Source organism: Onychostruthus taczanowskii, unplaced genomic scaffold (assembly GCF_017590055.1).
Source record: "Onychostruthus taczanowskii isolate IOZ18803 unplaced genomic scaffold, ASM1759005v1 scaffold75, whole genome shotgun sequence".
NCBI lineage: Eukaryota > Metazoa > Chordata > Aves > Passeriformes > Passeridae > Onychostruthus > Onychostruthus taczanowskii.
The window spans coordinates 3,069,649-3,094,420 of NW_024505339.1; the positions used below are offsets into that span (position 1 = coordinate 3,069,649).

General features: G+C 51.8%; 2 protein-coding genes across 6 annotated transcripts in view; both read left to right on the forward strand.

Annotated features, from left to right (window-relative positions):
* The first annotated feature begins 1,740 nt into the window (after positions 1-1,740).
* Positions 1,741-8,343, forward strand: RHBDD2 (rhomboid domain containing 2). The gene is made up of 4 exons (XM_041422982.1): positions 1,741-1,885; positions 2,986-3,387; positions 3,734-3,884; positions 6,033-8,343. Exons 1-4 carry the CDS (start codon positions 1,741-1,743, stop codon positions 6,433-6,435), a joined length of 1,101 nt encoding a protein of 366 aa, XP_041278916.1. The 3' UTR covers positions 6,436-8,343.
* Positions 8,344-11,637: 3,294 nt separating this feature from the next.
* LOC121345892 (NADPH--cytochrome P450 reductase) overlaps positions 11,638-24,772 on the forward strand; it is a 28,446-nt gene continuing 15,311 nt past the window's right edge. The window contains exons 1-3 of one of the 5 annotated variants that reach the window (XM_041423200.1): positions 11,638-11,704; positions 13,940-14,080; positions 23,879-24,071. In XM_041423200.1, the coding sequence (XP_041279134.1) occupies positions 23,893-24,071 (179 nt within the window). In that variant the 5' untranslated portion in view covers positions 11,638-11,704; positions 13,940-14,080; positions 23,879-23,892. Of the gene's footprint in view, positions 11,750-13,939; positions 14,081-23,167; positions 23,187-23,878; positions 24,072-24,772 lie in introns of those variants that run through there. The other 4 variants (XM_041423201.1, XM_041423202.1, XM_041423203.1 and 1 more) reach the window with 4 other exon arrangements.

Consider the following 24,772-nt stretch of genomic DNA (forward strand, 5'->3'; position numbering starts at 1 on the left):
TCGGCCCTTCAACCCTCTGCTCTTTCCCCTGGGCTGGAAATGATCCCAGCTGCTTCAAATCCTTCTCCACGTTGCAAAATCAGAGGTGGTGTGGGAAGGTGGCTTTCTCCTGATCCTTCTTTAAGGTCCCTTCCAGTCCAAGCCCTTCTGGGGTTCTGTGTGGGCACACAGCAGAGTTCACAGGGGCACTTGGGCTTAGAAGTGACCTCTGCAATCGCCCAGTCCAACCCCCTGCCAGGGCACCTGGAGCACAGGTGACACAGGAACACGTCCAGGTGGGATGTACAATTTTCTCCTTTTGTGCAAATATACTCTTTTCCTGCTACAGTATCCACGGCCACGTCCCCAACTACAAGCTCAAGAGGTGCAATTGTGGTTAGTGCTAACTGTGCATAAAGCCAGCTAAATATCCACGGCCATGTCCCCAACTACAAGCTCAAGAAGAGGTGCAATTGTGGTTAGTGCTAACTGTGCATAAAGCCAGCTAATGGTCATGATCACAGGGAAGCTTTACCCTGAAGGAATCAGATTAAGTTCTGCCTACCTCATTGTTTGGAGGTTTTTATCACAAACAGACAGCACTGCTGGGGTACATTCCTCCAGGTTTTATTGCAGCACCAGCCTCATTGCATGGTTGAGACAATAGAAAGATGGAAAAACCTCACGTACAACCAGCAGCAGCCAAACTTACCTTTACTATTTCCCACATTTCATCATCTCCTTTTGTCCACAAGACCTGCAAGAAGTTTGGTATCTTCATTTTTGAGCTGCTGATTCCTCTCCTAGATCTGACTAGAACTGGCCAAACGACGAAGCCAACATTCTGGGGAATTGGAGGCAGACAATACAAACCTCCCTCACGTTTTTCTAAGAGTATGGCAGGAGCTGTGGTGTGGATGCTCCTCTCCACCTGAAGGGAAACACTCAGCCTTATGTCCAGTGTCCAGTTCTGGGGCTCTCACTTCAGGAAGGACATCGAGGGGCTGGAGCAGAGAAGGGAACAGAGCTGAGGAAAGCTCTGGAGCACCAGGAGTGGCTGAAGGAGCTGGGAGGGCTCAGCCTGGAGAAGAGGAGGCTCAGAAGGGACCTTCTTGTGCTCTACAATTGTCTTACAGGAGGTGGTAGCCAGGTGGGGGTTGGGCTCTGCTCCAAGGAACAGGGTGAGAGGATTTAGTCATAAATTGCATCACAGCAGATTCAGGCTGAGCATGAGGAGGAATTCCTTCATAGAAAGGGTGATTAGACAGTGGAAGTGGTGGAGTCCCCATGGCTGGAGGTGTTTACAGAAACACTCAGTGTGGCACACAGTGCTCTGGGCTAATTGGCATGGTGGTGTTCATTGGTCACAGGTTGGACTCGATGATCCCAGAGATCTCTTCCAGGCTGATTGATTCTCTGCTTCCCAGCAGCCAGCCCCCGTGGCTCGGGGGGTGGGTGGTGGCTGCACGGGTCTGGAGGGGCCTCGCACACGCTGGGCCGGCCCGTGTGGGAGCACCCGGCTCTAACCCAGCCCTGAGCGGGCTCCCAGCGAGACCTCACACCTGTCGCTGGGATAGTTCCCCTTCTGAACAGGTAAAATATAACAAGAATTAAATAAAAATTCAAAAGGGGGGGTGGAGAGAGAGAGAACGAGAAAGACCCCCCAGTCTCCATGGTAACGACCCCATAGCGCCTCCTGTTGCCATGGTAACGGTCAGGCCTTCCGGCGGCGCCCGGAAGCGGCGGGCGCGCGGGGCAGCAATGGCGGCGCCCTCGGCCCCGCCGGCCGCCGCCGCCCTCACGGTGCTGCTGTCGCTCGGTGCCTCCGCGCCCGGGCTGCTGCGGGGTGTCCCCGCTGCCCGCTCCGCCGCCGCGCTGCGCCCCGCAGCCCTGCAGGACGGGGAAGGTGAGCGGGGCCGCCCGCGGGCGCAGCCGCTGCCTCCTTGGTCCCTCTGCCCGCCCCATTCCGCTCCTGCTCCAAACCCCAGCGGAGCCTTTGTGCCCCCTCTCTCCGGCCTGCTCCAAACCCCAGCAGAGCCTTGGTGTCCCCTCTCTCTGTCTCTTCTCCTTGTCCTGCCCTGGAGCCCGTGGTACCCCCCCAGCCCCCATTTCTGTGCCCGTCTCCCACTCCGCTGCTCCCCCGTCCCGCTCTCCGTGTCTCTTTTCTTCCCGCTTTCCGTGCCCTTCCCCTGAGCTGCACCGAGCCTGCCGGGCACCCATCTCAGCCCCTCGATGTCAGGCTGCTCCCCTGCACCCTCATCCCTGTCCTTTGACAGTCAGCACAGGGGATAGCACTACTGGGAGCTTGAGGGATTTGCGTTCCTCAGTCCCTGTGGTAATTCCAGAATGATTTTTATCGCACTTTTAATCCCCCGTGCAGTGATTTCCTTTATCAGTCCAGGGCTCTGAGCTGATGGGTGGATTCCACCATCTCCTCACGTGTCTCCAGGGGTTGCACTGCTTTGTTTTGTTTCTCACTGGTGTTTTTCTGGCTGTGGAACTGAGGTTGATGGGAGGGAGGTGGAGAAGTCTGTCTCAGTCCTTGCTGTGTGCCATGGGGAACACCTAAACAGAGGGCCCAGAAGCACTTCTGAGGTGTGATAACCTCCAGACATTTTTGGTGATGAAAATCAACCTGCCAACAGTTTAAGAAGTGTTTATCTTTTTGCCAAAATCGTCAGTACCGTAACAGTTATTTTTATGTCTCTTGCCTTCTCTGTTAATGAGACTGAAATTTACTACAGATGCTGTTGCTTTTTTCCAGGCAGCTTCCCAGGAAGCAGCAGGAGCCAGCCCATATGTTTGTGGCACCCAAGATAGCACTTGTTTTCACTCTATCTGGCTATTTATGCCTGGTTTTAAAGGCCTCGGGTTCTCTTCTACACCAGGATAGAAATGGAAGCTATTAATTAATCCTGTGGGCTCACTCTCCCTCTGCTCAAGCCTGTAATTGTTTCCTAGCAGCCCCAGTGCTGTCTGTGCTGTCTGAGGTGCTGCTGTGCTCAGTTCACAGGTTGATCACCTACATCTTCATCTACGAGGACCTGATCTCCCTGGCCTGTGGTGCTGTTATCACCTGGTACTTTGCTGGCAGCTTTGAGAAGAACGTGGGCACAGTGAAGCACTGCATCCTCACTGCCACTTTCTCTGTGCTCTCTGCCCTCCTCTACCTCTTCCTCGAGCCCCTTGTCTCCAGGCTGCTGGAAGTGGGAGATGCCAAAGGGTTCATGCCAGTGGTTTTTGCCATGCTGGGGGTTTCCACCACCCGCTCACGCATGAAGAGGACTCTGCTTTTTGGGTGCAGAGTTCCTGTGGTGCTGGTGCCGTGGTTTGGGCTCTGCCTGGCGTGGTTTGTCCCCCACTCTTCTCTCCTGGGGAACCTGTGTGGGCTCCTGGTTGGGGAAGCCTGTATCCTTTCTGAGTGGGAAGCCCTGGGCCAGAGCGGGATCCTGGTGGGAAGGAAGTGCTCTACTTCTCATTGCTGCCTTTCCCTGGACTCTTGCCCTGCACTGAACCCTCACTGGCTTTTCTCATGCACATCCCATCCCATTCTGCATTTGTGTTTCACCCCACACTGCCCCTTCTCAGTGCCTGCAGAGGACGTGGGGCTGAGGAGGGCGATGGTCTCTGAGGGTGGTGCTGGGTAGGGCTGGGAGAATTCTCCAGAGAAAATGGTTTGGGAACAGAGGGGACTCTGTGGCTGTGTCAGAAATGAGTGTGTTGTCCTCAGCTTTCCTTAACAAGCTGATTTCAGATGGTCTTGGCTACTGTTTCTGCTTGGATTTTCCAGAGTCTGTGGGCTCTAAGCTGGACCGGGTGTTCCCTTTCACTCTGCTGAAGAGGATACCAGGGCTGAAATACATCCCAGGGTCCTCAGCAGAGAGAAGAGCCTCTGGAAACAGCATGTAAGTACAGGAGTTCCTGTGAAACATCCTGTAGGAGAATTTTGAGGTGTGAGTAGAGGCCTTAAATAATCTCTGAAAGCTGTATTGTGCCTCTCCTGCTCACATTGTGGGTGCCATGGGGAGCAGAGCCACCCACTGATGTTACACTGGTGACATTAGTGTGACTAATGAATCACCACACGTTAACTCAGCCAGGTTTTTAGTGAAATGGAGGTTATAGACCTCTCCTTTGCTGCATGTGCACATGGGAATATTGCAGCTCTGGCTGACAGGAAAGCTGAGTTGTGTAACTCTGCCCCAGCTTTAGGCAGTTGTTCCTGGCTATATGGCTCCCTGGGCCATGATCCTTATCTTTATTTGCCCCACCTTTCCTGCCAGGAATGCTGTGAAGTGAGTTGTGTCCAAACCTACTTAGGACCAGAGCATTATAAATTAAGGATGGCACTTACAAAGTTCAGTGCAGACCTTTTGGTGTCTTTTGACCTTTCAGCAGGTTTTCAGTGTCAAGGCAATGTTGCTTTACAGAAAAGAAACCTTGGGGCCCACAGCTGATGTGCAGGAAAGGTTTTAAGTTTAACACAAACCATGAGAATTCACTTGTACTCTAAAAAGCTTCAAAATGCAGGTCAAATATTTACTTATTCTAAGGTGTCCTTTCAGTTTCACAGAGGAAAAACAGTTTTCTATTCAGGGTTGCATTCTGTGCATTGTTTAAGCCATCAGCTTGCTGTAAAGTTTTATTTGAAGTGGAAGCATTCCCAGGTGTTTGCACTGCCCTCACCCATGGGAAACCATAAAAGCAACCCTTGGCTCAGCAGGAGTGTCACCAGGTCCATCAGGACACTCAAAACGTGTGAGTGCTTGCAGGGGAGGCCAGACAGACCCAGAATTTGTGTTTTCCCTCTCTCCCTCCTGTGCAAGAGCAGCTTTTGGGAGGAGAGGGAGCCTGGCTCCGTGCTGAGCCTGTGTCAGCACCAGTCCCATCCTGCTGTGCACAGCACCTCAGTGTCTCAACCTGCCTCCTTTGGTGAGGTGACACAGAGAGTTGTGACACAAAGGTATTTACGTGAACATTTGACTATCAAGCAGGGCGTGGGAAGGTGTTTCTAGGATGCTTCCACTGCTGCAGCTGAATTTGCATGTCTGTGTCTTAGATACAACTTCTGTAAGTGCTTCTGGAGTATAATTTTTATTATTTTGATGCTTATTTCCAAGCAAGAGATCTTAATAGTTTGGGATTTGTTTTAATTTTAAATTTTCATAAGGTTCAGGCATTAAATGGCTGCAAGACAGGAGATATTTCTTTGAAGCCCAGGCCTTGGCATCGTGTTTGTGTCCACAAATAAAAAAAAAAAAATCCAAACTCAAACCCACACCTCAAATAATTAAGAAGAAATCTCCAAGCCTGAAAATCCCAGCTTGAGCCAGTCTCTTCTTCTTGCTGGGAACTTGGCACTCATGGCTTCATGAATATTGCCTGGATTCTCAGCTCTCATCCTCATGTGCGTGGGCTGAGCAGCACTCCTGAAGTCCCAGAGGCTGAGGCTTCCAGGCAGATTGCCTCTCTGCTGATAGGTTTTGGCAGGATGAGTCATGCTTTCTGCTGGCAAACACTTCCTAGCCTTTGCTTCTGAATGATTAATTTTATTTCTAACTCTCTCTTTTATTTCTAACTCTTCCTCCTTCCTTTTTTTTTCTTTTCCTTTGCTCTGTACTCTGGGCTCTTACTCGCACCAAAGGCCTTTGTGTTTTCTTGATAAATAACACTTGGCAGCTGTAACTTCTCCTGATTAATGACTTGGCAGATGTGTCACTCACAGGGCAGGGAGGATGTGCACAGGGATCTCAAAGTGTGTTGAAATTTGGCTTTGGGTACTCCTTGCACAAAGAGTCTGGAGCCAAGAGCCACACTTGTTCAGTGGGTGTGGAGTGAGAGTGGGAACAGCTGTCCTGGGAGGCCACTAAAGCCATCTTTTACTCAAGTGCTGCTTACAAAAAGAGCTTCTGTTGTAGTGAATCCCTCTGATGGATTGCAGTGACCTCTCTGAGCACTGGTCAGGAGGAAATCTGCCCCCAGGGCATTTGCAGCACTAATTAGGCAATGTCAGTTCTGAGCACAGTGTAACCTTCTGTTTTCTTCCTGCCCAGGATTAAGGCCGTGCCTGGCACTTACCCCACCCAGAGCCACCACTGCCCTTCGCCTCTGGCTCTTCCTGCTGGCCCCAGGGCTCAGAGCCAGGGCTTTCATCACAGCCACGCTCTGGGACACCAGCTACCTCAGCAGGGCCCTGCTGCAGGACACAGCCTCAGTTCTTCCCTCTGCCAAGCCAGAGGTGCCTTTGGAGAGTGCCCTGGGCAGGCCCACGCTGGAGCCTCACCAGGACAGTGCTGCCAGCTGGGCAAATCCTCTGTGCCACAGCGTGTGTGCCCGGCTCAGCCACAGCCACCCACAGCCACGGGCCTTCTGGCTGGTGCCCAGCAAGCACCAGGGTGTCCAGCAGCCCCAGTGGCCCCTGTTTCAGCTGAATTTACCAGGGTCCAGGTGTACTGATCCTCCAGAGAGGCAGGACTGCTGTGTGAGGCTTGCACAGCAGTGCATTGCTGGGATCTGTGCTGTGTCTGGGGGAGTGTTGGTACCTCCAGTAAAGGCCATTCCCCTGCTCCCTGGCACAGTCTACTTGAATTATATTTCCTTCATAATTTTTTTTTTTTTACTTTTTGATGTGGCTGGAGGATGGGAACTATATCACCTCTGTGAACTTCTCATCCTTTTTCTTCTTTGCTGCATTTAGCAGCTGCCTTTTGCCACAAGTCCACTGGAATTCCAGTGCACCAGCTCCCCAGGCCAAGGTGGGAACCTCACTGGCAAAACACTGAGCAAATCTGGGGTTTAGCTAAGCTGCAGGAATAAGCACTTCCCATTTACATTCCTGTCTTTTTTTACAGGTGTGATGTAGCTAGAACCTGAAAGAGTGGGAATCATATGAGCCTTAGTTTGTAACTTAAAATTAAATGGAGGAGGACAATGTCTGTTGTACTGGTGACTTGTCCACTTGAGAGGGTGCTTTGAAGTGGGCTTGTTACACCAACCTGGGGCAAGAGGATAGAATACAGAGTACCTTCTGCTCCAAAGCACAGCTCTAAAATGCTGAAGGTCCTATGCCTGCATCAATGGATTGCCCTCATTTTTTGAGAGCATTGCACCAGCTCAGCCTCTATCACCTAGCACCTGGCAACCTCACTACCTGTAAAGTAGTGAGAGACTTTTCAGTAAGGGATTTTGGCCCTTTGTGGAGCAAATATTTATAAATCCAAGGAGCTGGGAGGGACCTTAACAATGGGTTAGAAGAATTAAGTGGAATGTAGCAGTGCTGCTGGGGGTGTTCACACTGCTCAGCTTTAGAAATCTCACCCACCAATATTAGCACAATCTCTCTGTTTTTTTCAGAGCTGTGGGCAGGTGTGTGGGAGAGGGGAGTTTTCAGCCAGGGATTTACAATAGGATTCACTGTGTGGTGCCTGAGGCTGTAATGAAGGAGTTTGGTCCAGTTGCTGGGATTTGAGCTTTATTCCCAGCTGTGTAGCCCACTGTACAGTGCCCAGGAGGAATCTGCTGTCTCTGTGTCTGTAAATCAGCCAGGATCTCAACAATTGCCCTTGACTCTACCGGGAGTTTTGCTGTGCTCCATAAAAAAGTGCTCCATGAAGCACAGAGTGCCATTCCTGCTCTTGGAGGTGTTCCTGCAGTGCCTCACCCATCCCCAGAAACTCAGCAGCCTCGGGGCTCCTCCCTCCTCTCCGGTGAGCCTGGCCAGAGGCAGCTCTGGCACATTCCAAACCACATCCCTGCCTCTTTCATTTTTCCATATCAGGGTGTGAACAAACCCTGTGTTGTCATCCAGCTGCTTTGCTTCTCCAGCAGCCCCTCTGGAATGACTGCCATGGTCCAATGCGAGATCCAGGGGCTTCCTTCTGGAGGAGACCAAAGTCAGTGCTGAGGACTTGCACCTCACAGAAGTAAGACATGAGTAAGAAGCTCTTCTTGTGAAGGTGAGCACCCCAGGCAGGGCTTTCAGCAGGAGGATGCAGCAACTTGGGAACCAACTTGGAGTTGGGGGACAACTCTGTTTCATACCTGATCATCTCCTCTGTGGGATCACAAATGGACTTGATTTCATGGTGCTGTTTTTGCTGCTGACAGCAATTGCATTTTTATACTTTTAGTGTGGATCAAGAGCAGGATAAGGAGCTTGTTTGGAATTCAAAAGCATGTTTTTAATACCAGGAAAGAAATGCTAGAGATAACATTGAAATGTTGACACTCCACTCCTGTTAGTGCCTTGATTTTTCCTTGTGAAATCCTTGTCTGTAAACTTAGGAATTTGACTACTGATTTTTTTCAGAAGGGTGATGAGGATCAATTGCAATCACAAACGTTGTGTGTCTCCAAACTGTAAACTTGAAATAGAATCTGAAAGACAGATTGGTTTTCTCTGGGTTTATTTGTAAGTGGGGAGCTGGAGCGTTTATTTGTAAGTGGGAATGGGTGGGGTGGGATCAGGGGGATGGGATCGGTGGGATCCCTGGGGTGGGATCAGGGGGATCCTGGAGCGGGATGGACGCAGCTGAGTGTCAGGCCGGTGGCTTTGGACGCGCACTGAGGACGAGCGCTGGGGACACGCGGTACTGCACGCTGGGAAACGCTGGGATCCGCTTGTTGTTCCTTGTCCATCAGTCGAGCTGTGAGAGTCGCTCTCCCTCTGAGAGCTGTCAGAGGGATGGGTGTTTCCAGGGAGCACTTTCCTGGCTTTACTTCCAGGAAGCCACCGCGGGAACAGCCCCGGTCCCAGCTGGTGCAAACCTCCCTCCAGGAGGGAAGGAGCAGGTCCCAGCCACGAACCTTTCTGTGCTGGGACAAGACAACTGCCACAGCCTTCCAGGTGAGCCCTGAGGACAGGACTGAGCACAAAAACCCGGGATGGATTTTTTTTTTCTTTCTGCTCCCAGATCTTTTGGGAGCTTCTTGGTGGCCATGGCAGATCACTTGGTCTCTCTGATTCTACAGCTTCCACCGTGTCCCCAAGAGTGTTCCAAGTCCAGCTGCACCTCTGGGTCATGTGCAATGTGTCAGACCTGTCTTCAGTGTCCTTCAGATGGATGTTTGTGGAGATTCCTTTTCTGTTCCCTGCTTTTCTGAGGGCATCCATTCCACAGTGAAATGCTCTTAGAAAGTGGAGTCCAAGAAGTCCCAGTTCCTCAGGGCTGGGGGGGTATTCAGAACTCATCACCCAGGGAAGTGAAGTTGCTGAGAGGGAGGAAACAGGTTGGGACGAGAATTTACAAACGTGTCTAAGGCCAAGAAGGGGATTTAAATTTGGAAGACAGGGAGGTAAAAGTCATCAGCTCACTGGGCTTTGGCATCTATCTAAGCTCACAGTAATGTTACTCATCACACGTTGCAGTACCCTCTCATTTCCTTGGTGGGGAGACAGAGAATTGAAGTTCCTAAAGCAGGAAAAAAAATAAAAAAAGAAGAAAAACAAAATCAATAACCTCCCAGTTCAGCCTGGGATGGCTGCCCCTGGGGTGACTGCCCCTGGGAACGTGCTGTCCCTGGGGCTTTGTTATTCTGTGCCTCTGGCTCATTCCTAGTAAAACTGCCACTTCATTCCATGCCAGGATTGTGTTTGTCCACAGGGTGTGCAGAGAGTCCAGAAAGCCCCTTGGGTTGCTCCCATGTGCTCAGAGGGTCACTGCAGAGTGACAGTCTGGGGACAGTGCTGGGAGCAGAGCCAGCTGTTCCCTGTCCTTGGAGTAGTTGTCCTGCCATGGGAAGGATGCTCTGCAAGTCCAAGTCCATCCCCTCTGCATGGTGCAAGGGAAAAGGAGTCAGGGATACATGGGGAAAGCAGAACTGACTTGGCCTTCATGGCTGCCCCACGCAGGAGTGAGAGGGGACCCACAAAGCGGGGAGGCCTGGCAGGGGACACTGATGCTGGAAGGAGAACAGGTCTGTGTTTCTTTGCTTTCCTGTCATTAACTTTTGGCCAAGCACACCCTTGCAGACACCCTGACTGGCGGCCAAGCTCCCTGTGCCAGGGCCAGGACACTGCCAAACACCACCTCCATGGCTGCCCCGTGGTGTCCCCTGTTTGCTGGCACGGTGAGGGTTCTGTGGCCAAAAGTTCAGCCTCAAACTGTGCTGGGAACAGAGGAGAGCTGAGAGGTGAGAGAAATAGGCAGAGAGACAAAGCACTGACCAAGGAGGTCTCTGTGGGCTGCAGGACTCTGCTGCTTGGGCTGGGTGTGATGAGCCCCAGCCCCTTCCCTGTGGGGACAGGATGGGACAGGCTGTGCCATAATGCAAGTCCAGGCACCTGATGGGATGACCCCAGCCGTGGACCTGCTCAGTCCTGCCATCCCCTCAGGGCCACTGGGATCTTTAACCCGTGTCCATTCACCCCACGGGGTATGGTCACAGACCAGCCACCCCAGGGAGCTCCCACGGGGTCAGTCCCAAAACTGATGTCAGTGGCACCAGTGCTCAGGTGATCTCACAGCCCTCAACCCTCTGCTCAACTGCTGTCAGGAAACAGGCTGTCCCTGCAGCCCTGGGCTGGAGTTCTTCGGGTCTGTGCCCCCTCCTCACACCTCTTCAGGTGCCTGCCAGGCCCAGCTCGAACTTTGGACCTTCCCCAGGTCTTTTATTGACTCTGGAGCGAGCGTCAACACAGCGATGGCGTCAGGATGGTGACTTTGGATGTGCCAGTGCCCAGCAGGCAAAGGGAGGGGACCCAGCCCGGGGTGATCCCACACAGCTGTGGGGCTGCTCAGTGGCATCAGGGCAAGCTGTGCCTCTGGCTTTGGCCAAGCTGGAAACAGCAGAGTTGTAACCCAGCTTCCACCCCCAAAAAAAGCCAACAGGGAGGAGAGCAGCAGTCCCTGCAGGACCCGAGGTCTGGGTTGTGAAATGTCCCACTGATTTCACTGGGGATGCTTCCAGAGCTGCTTGAGCAACTTCCTGGTGTGGCAGCGAGAGAAAGACCACCCCAAAACATCCGAATCAGCTGGGCTGTGGTTAAATCAGGAGCATGTGCTTGTCCCGGGTGAAGCAGCCCCCTGGCTCCCACGGAGGATGGCAGTGACTGGGTGTCAGCCTCCGCTGCAGGGTCCCCTTGTCCCCCCACGGGGCCCTGGTCTGGGCAATAACTGTGCGGGAACTGGGAGTCCCACACCATGGGCACCCAGGAGCGCCCACAGACAGGGTCCTGGCTCTGCAGATCCGGCCCAGCCCAGAGTTAGTGTCCAACACTGACCTCAGCACGCTGACCCCAGTTCATGACCCCAGACACGACTCCACAGTGCCCCAAGCCCTGCTCCCACTGTCACCCCATCTCTGACCCCGCCATGACCCCAACGCTCGCCCCCATACTGACCCCCGAACAACAATGTGCACCCCAGCCTGCCTCCCCTCTTGAGCCTGCCCCCCAGACCGAGCCCCTGCCTGCACCCATTGTGGCTCTGGGCCCTGTTCTGCACCCTGACCCACCCGTGACCACCCCAATCCTGACCGACCCCTCACCCCGCCTTGCCCCGGCCCCTCCCGTCGCTCCTGTCCCTTTAAGACCCCCGTCCTCGGGCTGTACCATACGCCGCCGCAGAGGGGTGATCTCCACAAGCAGGCGCGCTCGCCATCTATTGGCGGGTGGCGAGGGCGGAGCGTATTCCCCCGCGCGTGTGCCCGGATGGTGCGGTCCGCTGTACGTGCCGGCCGCGCCGGGGCCGCGGGAGCCGCCAGCGCCAGACGGGCCGGAGCTGCGGTGGGTGCGGGGAGCCGCGGCACAGCGGGCTGGTGGCTGAGGAGGGTGCGGGACCGGGACCGGGGGGCCTCTGGGGCTGAGCTCCGCCGCCGGGGCCCTCTGTGCTGGGGAGGGGCGGCCCGGCATCCCCCGGGCGGGTTGGCGTGGGATGGGGGCTCTTTCTGTGTCGGGGGGACTGGTGTGGCTGGCTGCCTGCCACGGGCGGGACTGGGGTGCCCTGCGTGGGGGGTGAGTGGCACTGTCTCTGGCGGGGACATGGATGTGAGTGGATCTCTTCTAGGGGGGATTGGGATGAGCAGAGCCCCCTGTTCCCTGGGAGGTGTGGTGTGAGTGGGCATCCTCTTAGTGGGGGTTACTGAGGTGTTTAGAGATCCTTCTCACTGGGGGGGTCGGGGAGGGCTGGGTGACCCCTCTTATCTGGGCAGTGTGGTGTGGCTGTCCCCCTGTTATCTGGGGGGAACCGGGATGGCCCGAGCTCCCTGTTATTTGGACAGTCTGATTGACTGGTCCCCTGTTACCTGCTGGAATTGGGATGACCAGAGCCCGTCTTATTTGGGAGCTCTCCTGGGGGGAACCGGGATGGCCAGAGCTCCCTGTTATCTGGGCAGTCTGATTGACTGTTCCCCTGTTACCTGCTGGAATTGGGATGACCAGAGCCCGTCTTATTTGGGAGCTCTGGTGGTGCTGAGCCCCTGTTGCTGGCGGGACTGGCGTGCCCGAATGTGCCCTATCAAGGGCTGGCCTCTATGGACCCCCTGTTCTTTGGGGGTGCCCCATCACGCCCGTCACCCGGGGGCTGTGGGGCAGGGGACAGAGCAGCACCCCTGGCAGGGTGGGCAGCCTGGGAGCGGGGTGATGCCTGCCCTGCCGTGCTTCCACAGCACCCAAGGGTTGCTCAGTCTTACCCCATCCCAGGCTGTTGTTGGTTAAAAGCCTTTAACGAGCTTAATTTTCTGGCACTTCCCTGGAGAACCTTATTCCCAGTGTTTAATTGATACCTTTGCTGCAGGCTGGGCTGTTCCGCTGTTGCTCCATCTATTTCACTTTATAAACTGCTGGGGTGTGGGAAGCCTGTTTGCTCCTGACTTTTCCTGGTGCAGTTTGTTAGAAGAGTGAAATTACTCACCTAGGGAGTGTGCTTGTCAAAGGAAATAATGGGAATCCCCTTGTTTAGGGAATATTGAGGCTGGAGGGGGTGAAGGTACCTGGATGATGGTGTTGGGAGTTAGTCATGAGTGTGGAATTGGTTCTTGGGGAGTTGTCTTAGTTGCAGGAGTAAGCATTGCTGGTGCAGCTTGGAGTGTGCTTTGTTCTTTGGGGTTAGCTTTTGGAGTGTGAAAGGAAATGGGAACGCTTAGTGGAACGTGTACAGAGAAGAGGGATCACTGAGGCTCTCTGATGTGAGTCTGGAAAAGTGAAATGGGTTTGTGTTTTTACAGCTCTTTTTAAAAAGTAGAAACATATATCCGGCTGAGAAGCTGGAAAAGTGCAAGGAAGGAGTCGTGTGTGTGTTTCTGAGTAGTGGAAGTGAATCAGTGATAGCGTTGGTGGGGACATCCCCTCCACAACAGAACTCTACACTTCGTGTGGGCTGTCAGGGGGAGCTGTGGAGTGTCATCATTTTTTTTTCTTAGTGGGGTGCAGTGGTGTACACATCCCTTTTGCTAGATAGAAGGGAATGGGCTTTCTTCCAATATTTCTGTAATTCTCTGAGAAATCCCAAGGAGCTGTTGCACACACGCAGAGCAGCTTGCTGATTAATCTACTGCAAATGAGGAAATCAGTGTTTTGTCTGGGAGGGCTGCTGAGCCAGACCCTTCCTGGAAAACCCAGCATTGTCTCAGTACAGGCTTTTCTTGGGCTGGTTGAGAGCACTGAGGCAGGGTGTGCATGGCATGGAGTGTGTCCTGGTTTTGCACATGGGTGTGATGGTGCACAAGAGCTGTATTTGCAGAACACTGAGCAGGGAGGATGCAGAGCTACAGGAAGAAACACCAGCTGAGTGTTTTCTTTTAATCTTTGAGTGTGAAAGCCTTGGCGAGTGGGCAGGAAGGAGGGTGTAGTGTCATAAATCTGGCTTAATCCCTTCTTAATTAGTCCTGCTCTAATTGTGACAGAGAAGAACCTCTTGCTTGTCATCACTTTGCAGTTGCCTCCTGTTCAGTCAGTAATTTCTGGGTTTGTGCCTCCTGGACAGCCAAGTGCCTTCTGCAACTTTCCTTTTGTTTCTTGCAGAGCAGCTGGAGGAGCTCAACAGGGCCATACAACCAAGACTCTTTGAGCTGTCTCAAGGGAGACTTTCCCTTCTGCTCACCACCCTCCGTGCTGGAGCTCACAGGCCCCACCAGCTCTTGTTTGCAGGCCCATAGGTGCAAGGTAACCCCTTTCTTTTGAGTGTCACAGGTTCTGGAGCATCTCTGGGTGCAGCTGGGTTTGGGGAGGGTGGCTGGCACTGGGTGCTGGGAGTGACAGTTTCTTTAGCTGCAGCAAAAGCAAAGTGTGGAACTGTCTGACTGAAATCCTGTTTGGTCTTTGCTCTCTCCTTTGCCTGTTGGGATACAGCAAAGTTTGTGTTTGCTCAGTTCTGAAGGACTGGGGAAAAGGCTTCCCTGCTCAGGTTGGTGCTCCTGCCATCTCCTTCCCTGGTATAAAAGAAAATCACCTGCAGTTACCTCTGTGGCCGCTGAACTTTGTTCTGTTTCCTGACGTCCACTCTCCTGCCTCAAAAACCACAATTCTTAGAACTTGCATAATTTGCTTTCCCAATGTGATCATTTGATCCTGGTGATGAGATTACTTTGTGCACGCTGCTGTGGAGAGTGAATCACCAGCCCTGCAGTGACAGGTGCACCTCTGCCAAGATTGCTTTTTTACAGGCTTGGAAATTTCATCGGTCAGAACAAATAATAATTGCAGGCTGCTCATAATCTCTTGCTGTTTGTCCCCAAGTAAACATTTCAAGTTAATTGCGTGTTGCTATCACTCATGGAATCCAGACAGAGAGATCAGAAGCCATGTCTGGTGGCTTCTGGAGGGCCACAAGTCCAAAGAGTGGCTGAGTTTGACCCAGGGTGGCAGATTATTGTAGTATTTTTGCTCAGTAATCAGCCACGTCCGTGCCTCCAGTCACTCCTTTGCAAGGAACTGAGGTATTGATTTATTTACCCTCCTTTCTTGCTGTGTGGAGTAGGAGATGGTGAGGTTTGGAGTTTGAGATGGGGTTGGATTTTTCTCCTTGGTAAAATCTGGCTCTGGCAGTGCAAGGGAAGTCTGCTGGGAAGGTTTAACAACCAGCCTGGGGAGTTGGTGGTTTTGTGGTGCTGGATCTTGCTGTGTGCTTGTGAAACATGTCAATTGACTCTCTTTCACGGGTCATTGCTGCATCTCCTCTCTAACTCCAAGCTTTGGAGGAGCAAGTTGATAAAACACCTGCAAGGATTGTGCAAGTCCTGGTTGTGTAACAGGACTCAATGCATAACTGCTGGAGGTAAGAGGAGCAGCTCCTTTTACAGAGGAACAAAAAACCCCTGTGTCAAGTATCTTCTCTTTGTGTTGATTCTGCTGGGGCATTGGAGAGCTGTGGTTTTTGCAGCTTGGGACCAGCCTTTCAGCCTGTGACCCCTGAGTTCTCTGCTGTCTTGTGGCCTGTGTCATGTTTTGGGTATGGAATTGATGTCCTGGGGTCTGCTGTGGCCGTGGCTGTGTGTGATTGCAAGGGGCTGGGCTGGGAAGTGGTCTGTGTTTCCCAAATAATTTCAAAAAGGTGAAGTCCAGGTCAGATTGCTGACCCATGGCAGGCAGGGAGGTTCTGCAGGGTGATAGCACACCCTCCTGATAGGGCAGCCAGAGCAGGACAGCTGTAGTGCTGTTTCCAAGAGGTGCAGGAATCATGCAGTAACACCTCCAAACCCTACAGCAATGCAGGAGATGGCCTTGTGATGTCTGAAAAGCTCTTCCATTCTCAGAGGAAACCGGGCTGATAAATACAAAATATCCTGGCTCATTACAAACAGTGCTTGGTTCTCTAGACATAAATAAATAAATCCCCAAAACACACTGTTCTGATCAAAAGTCTTGACAATTTTGAAAACTTTTGAAGATCTGTTTAACCCTGTCCCTCTGGTGCTCTTTCAGCTGATGGTTTCGGAGGAAGCCTCTCAAAAGAGACCAGCATTAGAGGCTTTTGCTGTTTAGATTTCTCCTGGTGGAAGAGGTCAAAGTCTCTGGCTACTGACCCCATCCATAGGGCTCCTTTCCCAGTGGTGGCATAAGGCAAAGCCACAGCCTGTCACACCAGCCCTCCACAAACTCAGGCAGAGGGTGAGCAAACAGCTTGTGGGGAGGAGAGGAGCTTCCAGCTGTGGCTGTGGCAGCACTCACAGAAGAGGCTGCTGAAAAAACATTGTTTTCCCTCTTGATCTTAGAAAAAACATCTTCAGCAGGACCTGAACCACGCAAAGTCCATGCCTGGGTGGGTTGCTGCTGGTGGAGTTGGCAACAGCGTGGTTTAAAACTCCTGCAGGCTTGTTCCTGCTCCTGAATATTGGTGCTGGCAAGGCCCCTGTTCCTCTTCCAAGCAGTTCCTGAGGTGTGGTGCTCTGGATTTGTCCCTCACTGGGAGGGGAGGCTGGGGAGCAGTGTTGGTTCACAGGGGGTCAGCTACCTGCCATTCTCAGGTTGTGTTTATCCTGTAACCCTGAACTCCTGTTTTTCTATGCTGGCTCACATTAATCTGGGAAGGAAGGTGTCCAAGTGCCTAAGCTGGGGAGATCCCCCATGTTTAAAGGTTCAGAGTCAGGCTTTTATCTCATAAAAGGAAATGTACAAGTTCAGTAATTCTAGCTTGCTTTAAGGCAGCTTGGCAAGTTTGATTTCATTTTTGTTTGGACAATGCCTTAAATCCTTTGGTTCAGTGCACTGGGCTCACTGCACAGCCCCACCTGAGCATACCCATAGCATAGATTTCCTTTCTGCCTCAGTAAAACAGTTCTTGTTCTCTTCCTTGCTTTTGCAGCTGCTCTGCTGTCCTTGAATAAGACCCAGGGGCCAGAAAACATGCAAGTGTGACACAGTGGAAGCTCAAATATGCAGTATTTCAAGATCCAGACTGACTGATGCACACTCTGTATCTGTCCTGTGTCTAAAATAGTAGCTTTGCTGATGTCTGATCTGGTGTGTCAGGGTCTGGGTAGAAGACACCTTTCACAGTGAGAGTAATTTTTGTTTCATTAAAAAACCCCAGCAGTTTTTGTGTTCCCTTCCCTGCTTGAGGTGCTGCTGCAGCCAGCTCCTCAGATTGGATTGGGATTTCTGAGCTGGTGGAAGTGTGCAGAAGCACTTCCCTGGTTTTGTGTGAGGCTTTGCTACTTTCTGCCCTTCTTTACTGAGCTGGTTATTGGGAAGCTGTGGGAAATATGTTGGAAGAAAGTGATAGGGAAGCTGTAGGTGTAGAATCCTTCACACCAGGACGTGTGGTCCAACGGAGGCTGAAGGGGCAGGGAAAGCTCTGAGGTTTCTCACTGTGCCTGCCTTCCCCACGAGCCCAGGGACTCACCTGTGTGAGGATTCCCACCCAAGGCATGGAGCCTGTGCAGACCAGGCCAAACAGGGCCACTTGTCTGGCCAGATCAGCATCCTCTTGTTGATGGGAAATGCAGTCTGTGTGGCAGAGCTGTGGAGAAAAGGCTGATCCAGGGCACTTGTTAAATAACCTGGATCTGAGCACCTGCTTCCATGAACTGCTTTTGTTTCGAAAGGCCAACTTTTCCTGCCAGGTCTCCCTTTACTAAAAGAGAAAGTAAAAAGAGCTCATTTGAGGCTGGCACAGGCTGATGTAAACAGAATTTCTTAGTCTAATTGGTTGCATTTCTAAGAGGAATAAGAGAATATCTGGTTTTGTCCTGAGGGTCTGCTGGCTCAATATCACACATTAAAATGCAGGAAGTCTTGGCTGCAGTGGGGCTCAGAGGAGACCAGGCACGGGAGTCTGGGGAGGAATGCCACCTCCACCATGGCCCCTCTGTCTCTGCTGCTGCTTCTCCTCCTTCCTCCTGGGATTGTGTCTGTGGGGCTCCTCTTCCTGAGAGCCTGATGTCATTAATGGGTGAAAGAAGAAAGCCCTTGGCTGGTCACAAGACTGCATTCCTGTTTGTGGGCAAGTCTCTTCCTTCTTCTGCACTGCTGGGAGGAGTGATGGGATCTCAATGCAGCTTCCTTTTGGTGCTGCAGTCTCTGTGAGCTCTCCACAAACTTTGCAGACCTGTGAGAGGGCCGTCCAGTGGTTTTTGTTTTTTCCTACCAGATGTTTCAGTTGTTTAATTTCTATTTACAGCCTTCCTGTTTTGCCATTGTACCTAAATCTCAGGCTGCAGGTCGGTGCTGTACAAAGAATTGGAGTTTGCACTTGCTTTGGTTGCTTATCGTTTATGTGTCTGTTCTGAGGTTGAATTTTGGGGCTGTGCCATGATGCTGGTGGAAAAAATTCGTCTCTGATTTAAAAGTGGGCTTTTTAAAGGCTTCTTCTCAAGGCTGATTGTGCCCTTAATCTGTGTTGTGCCATGATCAGCACAAAACGAAGAGCAATCCCTGGGGCAGACAAGGTGGGAAGGGAAATCTGGTCACACACACCTTCCTCTGCCCTGGGTATTGAGGATGGTCCTTCCTGGTCAGAAAGAGGGGCCTGGCAGATCTGGTGGCAATGGTGACATCCCCAGCCACGCAGAGCTCCCAGCTGGAAATCCTGACAGCTGCACTTCCTCTCTGCTCCCTAACGTGATGCCTGTGCTGAGTCAGGGACATGAGGGTCACTGTCACGAGGCTGCAGGGAGCACGAGTGCCCTCCCTGCCAGCAGTACCCCCTTGTCCCCTGCCCTCTGTGGCTGTGCAGGCCTTCAGTGGGAGTCTGAACTGGAGAAGGTCAGTCTGAAGGAGCTTTTTGAGTGTGTGTTGCTGTTATATCTGCAGTTAGGCTTGCATGGACTCCTGTTTATGAGAATCTGGAAAGCAGCGCTTTGATAAGTGTTGGGTGGGCTGGTGGAGAGGGGATGGGTGCTCCAGAGCTCCAGCTGGGACTGTGATGTGAGAAACGAGGGGATCTCATTGCTGCAGGGGTGGTTTGGGTCCAAACCCTGCTGCTGTTCAGCTGAGACAGCCTGGACCTTGCTGTGGGCTGGGAAGGCTCCTCTGCCTGCACCCTGCTGAGCTCCCTTTGAATGGAGCCTGGCACCGGTGCCAGCGTCGGGCAGAGGGTGGCTGGCGGCATTGCACGTCTGTCACGCAGTTCCTCTTTGACTCCATCACCACTGATTCTGCACATGTTGCAGAACACTGGTTCCACCTGCAGCTCCTGTGCTTATCTGCAGGTGTCCAAAGGGTGCTGATGCTTGGGAAAACCCGGGGTGTTTTGATAGCTCTGGGGGTGCAACCCCTGTGCCAGCCGTGCCAGGGCAGGCAGTGTCTGCAGGGCATGTGGGCGTTGTGGGGATCCCTCTGGAGTGCTGGGCTGCAATCAGGGCCTCCTTGGTGCTCCAGCTGCTGCTGGGGATCGATTATCAGAGGTGGGGGCAGTGAGCAGCCTGGGCTGTGCTTGCTCAGCAGTTTTCCTTCTCCTTCCCCTCTCGGCGAGGCTGACGCTGCACATCAGGGTGTGCTGATGGTGGCACGGGGCAGAATCAAGCACAGAACTTGGCCACTCATTTTTTGGGGCAAGAGTCACAGGCTGCAGTCTTGGTCTGGGAAGTCCAGCTGAGGTACTTGAAACTGATCACAGATACTACATTAAGAAAAAGGCTACTTCAGTCTCAAGAGAGACAACTTCCTGCCCACATTGCCAGTTCAGCTTCAGAGCCAAGGCTTTTGGTCACCAGGAGATACCACAGGGTGACTTCCACAAGGAGAAACCTCCAGCCACGTTTTGTGCTTTTGGTTCTGTGTCCCAGGGTGCTTTTGGTCACCAGGAGATGCCACAGGGTGACTTCCACAAGGGGAAACCTCCCAGCCACGTTTTGTGATTGTGGTGCTGTGTCCCAGGGAACATCTGATGTACCATGTCCTGATGCAAGGAAGGAGAATAAATCTCTTCAGGTTGCTGACCACTTGGCCTTCATCACTCCTGTCTTGTTTGTTGTAATACTGTTTCTATATGTATTTAAGTATTTTTAACCCTGTGACCTTATAGACCCTTTACTCTGTATGGAAATCATGGGGAATTTGAGGATGGCACTGAGAGTGCTTCCAGTCCTTTTTTTTTAAAGGTGTGCATGAGAATGAGGAATACATTTAATTTAATATGAAGATGAAGTGTTTGCTAGCACAGAGATGTGCAGAGAAGGTCCCTGGTGATTTGAATTATTGTGAGCTGCCATGTATCAAGAAAATTCTCACATTCAGGGGCTGAAAAGCTGTGCTAAAACACAGCATTGCTTGATAGCAATCTTTCAAAATGTTGTGACTTTTCTGTGTGATGTAAATGCTCACATTTTGCTGAGACTGATGGCTTTGCTGTGTGCGCAAGCAGGGATCCAGGAACTGGAGCCACCATTAGAAAAAGCCCCAGGGATATGGACATCTTGTCTTACTTTGATTGAAGATATAATAAACACTGTGGATAAAATGACCACCCTTGATACTGCTGTCAGGGAAAGTTTTACTTCTGCATCATAAATTTCCTTTTCCTTTTAAAAACCTATTTTGATTCTACCAAGGCCCTTCCAGAGACTGTAGGATTCCCAGGATAGCTAAATTTCAAGTCAGAGACAGGTTTCTTTTCACTGGAAGTTAGTAAAGGACATGTATTTGAAAATTACATGAAAATGTCTTTTGAAAATGACAAATTTGCTGTGAACTTCTGGAAAAAAATTGTTACAGCCAGCTAGGTAAGACTCAGATAAACTGAGCAATAATCTTCCTGTGCTGGGTGAAGTGAGTTCAATAGTTACTGAGTTAAGACAAGCCTTTAAAAAAGAGAAATGAGACCTATTTGACATCTTTGCTTTTCCTGAAGGTAGGGGTGGTGAAGGGAAAGCAAGAAGAAGAATCTGTAGCTGGGATATAGGTCTTGAATAACCAAATGTCCACGACCAGAGGGAGCCCAGCATCAAAATTCAAGCAGCTTTTGTCACTAGGCCATGACCATGTTTCCTCCCAGGGTTAGAGGTCGGTGTGGAAACTTTGTGGTGTGGAGATTGTGAATGAAGAGAGGAGAGCAAGGAGCTCTGCTCCATGCACCAGAGCCATGAGCCTCCTGGAATGCTCCCTTCCCTGGCTGTGGGCAGTGGGTGGGTGGCCTGGCTGCAGCTGCTGGGCTCCCCTTTGAAGCCCTGGAGAGCTGCAGCATGGTCAAGGCAAGGAGATAGCACAGCTTCCACCCCCACATCCCCCCGGGCAGCATTCCTGGGAGCTGCCTCCCCAAGGATGCCTCTCCAGGGCAGCCCTGCCTGGGAGAGCAGACCACCTCTGGAGGCTTGAGAAAGCCAAACCCCTCTGCTCTGGGAGCTGAAGCTCTGCTGCTTGGAGCACACCAATGAATTTTGGCTGGAGACAAAGCCCTCACCTGGCTGAGGAGAGCACAGGCTCATTCTTGCCCTCATTCTTTGCCCACACAGGGCAGCTCATGAATATCCATGTCTGAGCTGTCTGGAGCTGGGAATTGCTGTGGGCCAGGTGTTGCTCACCACAAACATGGCTGGTTTGGAGCTCTCTCCACGTGCAGTTGGTGACAAGGGAGGCTGCTGTGTCCTGTGCAAGGAGTCTTTGCCAGGGCTCAGCTGCTGCTGGCTTTGGTGCTCAGAAGGGAAAGAGCTGCAGCTCCTGCCCCAAACCAGCTCAATGTGGTCTCCATCAGCCCTGTGTTTATTCATGGCTTCCTCTGAGCAAAGGTTTGTCATTGCCTTATATGCCTTGGGATTTTCAGGAAAAGTGAGTGAAAGACAGGCTGTTCTGAGGATATTTTACTGACATGGTCATCCCCTGTATGAGGGGAATTGTCCACCCTTGTGTAATTTGGGCAGTGAAACTGCTGCTGAAAAAACCAAGCCACCTTGCAGAGTTGGAGATATTTACTCCTGCCTATGTCTGGGCACTGATTCCTCCTTCTCTTTGCAGAGCTGGGCTGTGCTGTGCATAGGCAGCAGCTGAGGCTCCCTAAGAATCATGGACCACTCAGGGCTTCTTTGCCCTGAGATGTAATGAGAGTTCAAGTGATGAGTGAGATGGCAAGAACCAAAACCCCAAAACTCTGTGAAATGAAGACTGGCAGGTTTTGGCTGAAATTCCTACAGGTTGGGTGGCAGAGGGGAAGAGGAGAAGAGCTTGTAATTAAAATTTCTGAGCTTTCATCAGGAATAAAAGTAATAAATCAGCAACATTTTCCCCCCACCAGCATATTCCCCTGGTGCTGATTGCCAGAGCAGCTCCTTGGTGATTTACTGGAAGCAGATAAGGAGGAGGAGAGGGATCCTCCTGGGAGCTGTGCCTTTTTGGCAACTAAGCCCCAGTTGTAGAGGCTTTAACTAACAGTTTAGTCTACAGTTGTACAGAAGTAACATCCAGCTCTTGCTTGGCTCCAAGATCCAGCCATGGAAAGTCTGTTTTCAGGGAGGGAGGACAGGGTGACCTGTCTGGTGGAGAGGAATGTGCAATTTGCTTGTCTGCAGTCACATCACTCTTATTTTTCCTCCAGCACCCTGCCTCGGTGTCTTCTGTGGGAACCTAACGGGAAGCTTTGCAGTGGTGTTTTAGTGCTCTTTGTAATGCAGTTACTTGCCAAGTTCTCCACCAAATGAAACTTCTTGTGGGGTTAAGCACTAATTGGGTTGCCAGAGTACCTGCCCAGGGTCACTGCCAGGTGGCTGTGGACTTCTCCCTGTGCTCCACAGCGTGCTTTTTATGGCTGGTGCCCTGTGGCACAGGGCTGTGTGTTGTCTGGAGCTGACTGCCCTTGTGGGGGTAACAACAAGGGGTTGACCTTTGCTGAAGGCTGTACCTAGTCTCCCTCATTAGTGCTCCCTAATTGTCACCTTCCCTTCTCTTCCCAGCTCCTGAATGTATTAGCATAACCTTCAACTTCAGTCACTTTTGTTTCTCAGCCATGGCTGAGAAATCCTCTCCCTCCTGTGACACACCACGGCTGAGTCACTTTTCTGCAAGTTCAAATGTCCATGGTCTCCTGGGCTGGCAGGATGCCCAAGTACAAAGAGAAAGTCACTTTGCCCTTCCACATCAGGTTTAGAGTTAATTATCTGTTTATTTGGACAGAGTGTGTCCTTGCATGTAGGGAAGATAATCTTGCCATCTGGATTAGGGTCAGAGGAGTTCAGAGGTTTGGCACAGCAGAGGGAGGGAGGGAGGGAGGGGTGGCTCCCCAGGGGAAGGACAGGGGCCATAGGGCTGCCTGATTATTTGAGGGCTGGGTGTTCACCCTCCTGCTACCACAGACTCTGGGTATGGCTGTGGGCAAGTCCCAAATTGCTTAAACTCTGCCTTGGTAAGTGTAAAGGAACAATTCAAGGAGATGGAAGTTAAACATTTGGAGATCATGGAGGGGGCTGGGAAGCCAAAGGGAAGCCAGGGAGAGATGGATAGTAAATCCAATCTGCAACGGAGTAAATCAGAAATACTCATCATTTGTGTTGTAACAACCTATTGTGAGGATGCTCAGTGGGGTTGGTGCCACAGTCCTGCTCTGTGGTTTATTGGCACAGAAGTGGGGCCAGGGCATCCTGTCACCTTGTGGGAAGGAGGGAGGAAGCCCCAGATCTGTGGGGTGGCTGAAGAGTGGGGTCATCCCTCAGTAACACCCCAGGGGTTGTGTGGTGAGTAAGGCTTTAGTAAAGGCTGGCCATGAGTCCCTGTTGGGTACTGCTGGGGTGTCAGTAGGAGCCTGGTTTGGCTCCTTGGCTGGAGTGTGGGGCTGCTCTGATGCTGCTGGCAGAAGGAAAGCACAAACAGCTTTCCCTCAGCTGGATCAGCACGGATACAACAGGAAGGAAAAGCTTGGTGGGACACCTTGGGGCACAGAAGAACCTTGCAGAGCTGTGATGCAAGGGCTCTATCCAAAGAGTTGTTGGGCAGCCTTGTGCTCCTAAGACTAAGTGTAAAGCAAAACTCATTTTCTGTGTGTGCTTTAATGCTGTCCCATGTGGCTGCCTGGTGCTCACTGTTTTTCCTTGCTCACAGTGCCTCTGACTGCCATGGGGGAGCCCAGCATGGACCCAACCATGTCTGCTGCTGACAGCACTGCACAGCAGGACTCTCTCTTCAGCATGACAGACGTGTTCCTCATCTCCCTCATCACTGGACTGTTTACCTACTGGTTCTTCTTCCGCAAGAAAAAGGAGGAAGTGCCTGAGCTCCCCAAAATGCAGTCAGTGTAAGTAACAACTCCCAGGCTGCGTGGCTCTAGTGGAGCTTTTCTCTCATGCTTGTGGTGGGTTCTGGGAGGCTCAGCTGGATTGTGGGAGGTCGGTGAGAGGGCGTTTCTGTGCCCTCAGCTGCTGTGGGTTCTGCTCACAGTGCAGAAATCCTGGTGGAAGAGCCAGGCTGCAGTTCTGCCTTACCCCACCGTGTGGCCCAAATTGGGAATTGGCCTTTCCCAAGCAAGGCAGGAAAGCCTCTGGTTGTACTTCAAAACTCTTTAAGGATTTAATTCTCAGTGTTTTCTAATAAAATCTGGAGAAAGTTTGCTTGCTCTTCAACAGGTTTCCTACTGGAGATTTTATCAACCCGTGGCTGTGAAGGAAGGGAATAGTCTTGGGGAGCTGGGAGATAGTTCCTGAGATGAGCTGTTTGGCAGCTCCTGTAAAACATGTTTGGCTTTTGGTACCGGGTTACCCATGGAGTGAGAGACTTGATTTGGAGAGGGAGAGCTTTATTCCACCCTGTCTTCTGCAAAGGGCTTGGGGCCAGGAACAAGCCACACAGGTGGAGATCTGGGTGCATTTCGTTCCTTGTCTCAGTCACATTCCAAACTTAACATCAGTTTTCTGCTGGATTTTTTAGCTCATTCTTTGTTTCTGGCGTAGCAGGAGGTTGGAAAGTACCTTTTCTGACTGGGAGGGTTTTAAAGGGCAG

Excerpts from the sequence above, each read along its gene's own strand:
- RHBDD2 (XM_041422982.1), top strand. The coding sequence starts at position 1,741 with ATGGCGGCGCCCTCGGCCCCGCCGGCCGCCGCCGCCCTCACGGTGCTG. Across the intron at positions 1,886-2,985 it reads AGCCCTGCAGGACGGGGAAG|TTCACAGGTTGATCACCTAC; the intron begins GTGAGCGGGGCC and ends TGCTGTGCTCAG. Across the intron at positions 3,388-3,733 it reads GCTCCTGGTTGGGGAAGCCT|ATGGTCTTGGCTACTGTTTC; the intron begins GTATCCTTTCTG and ends AGCTGATTTCAG.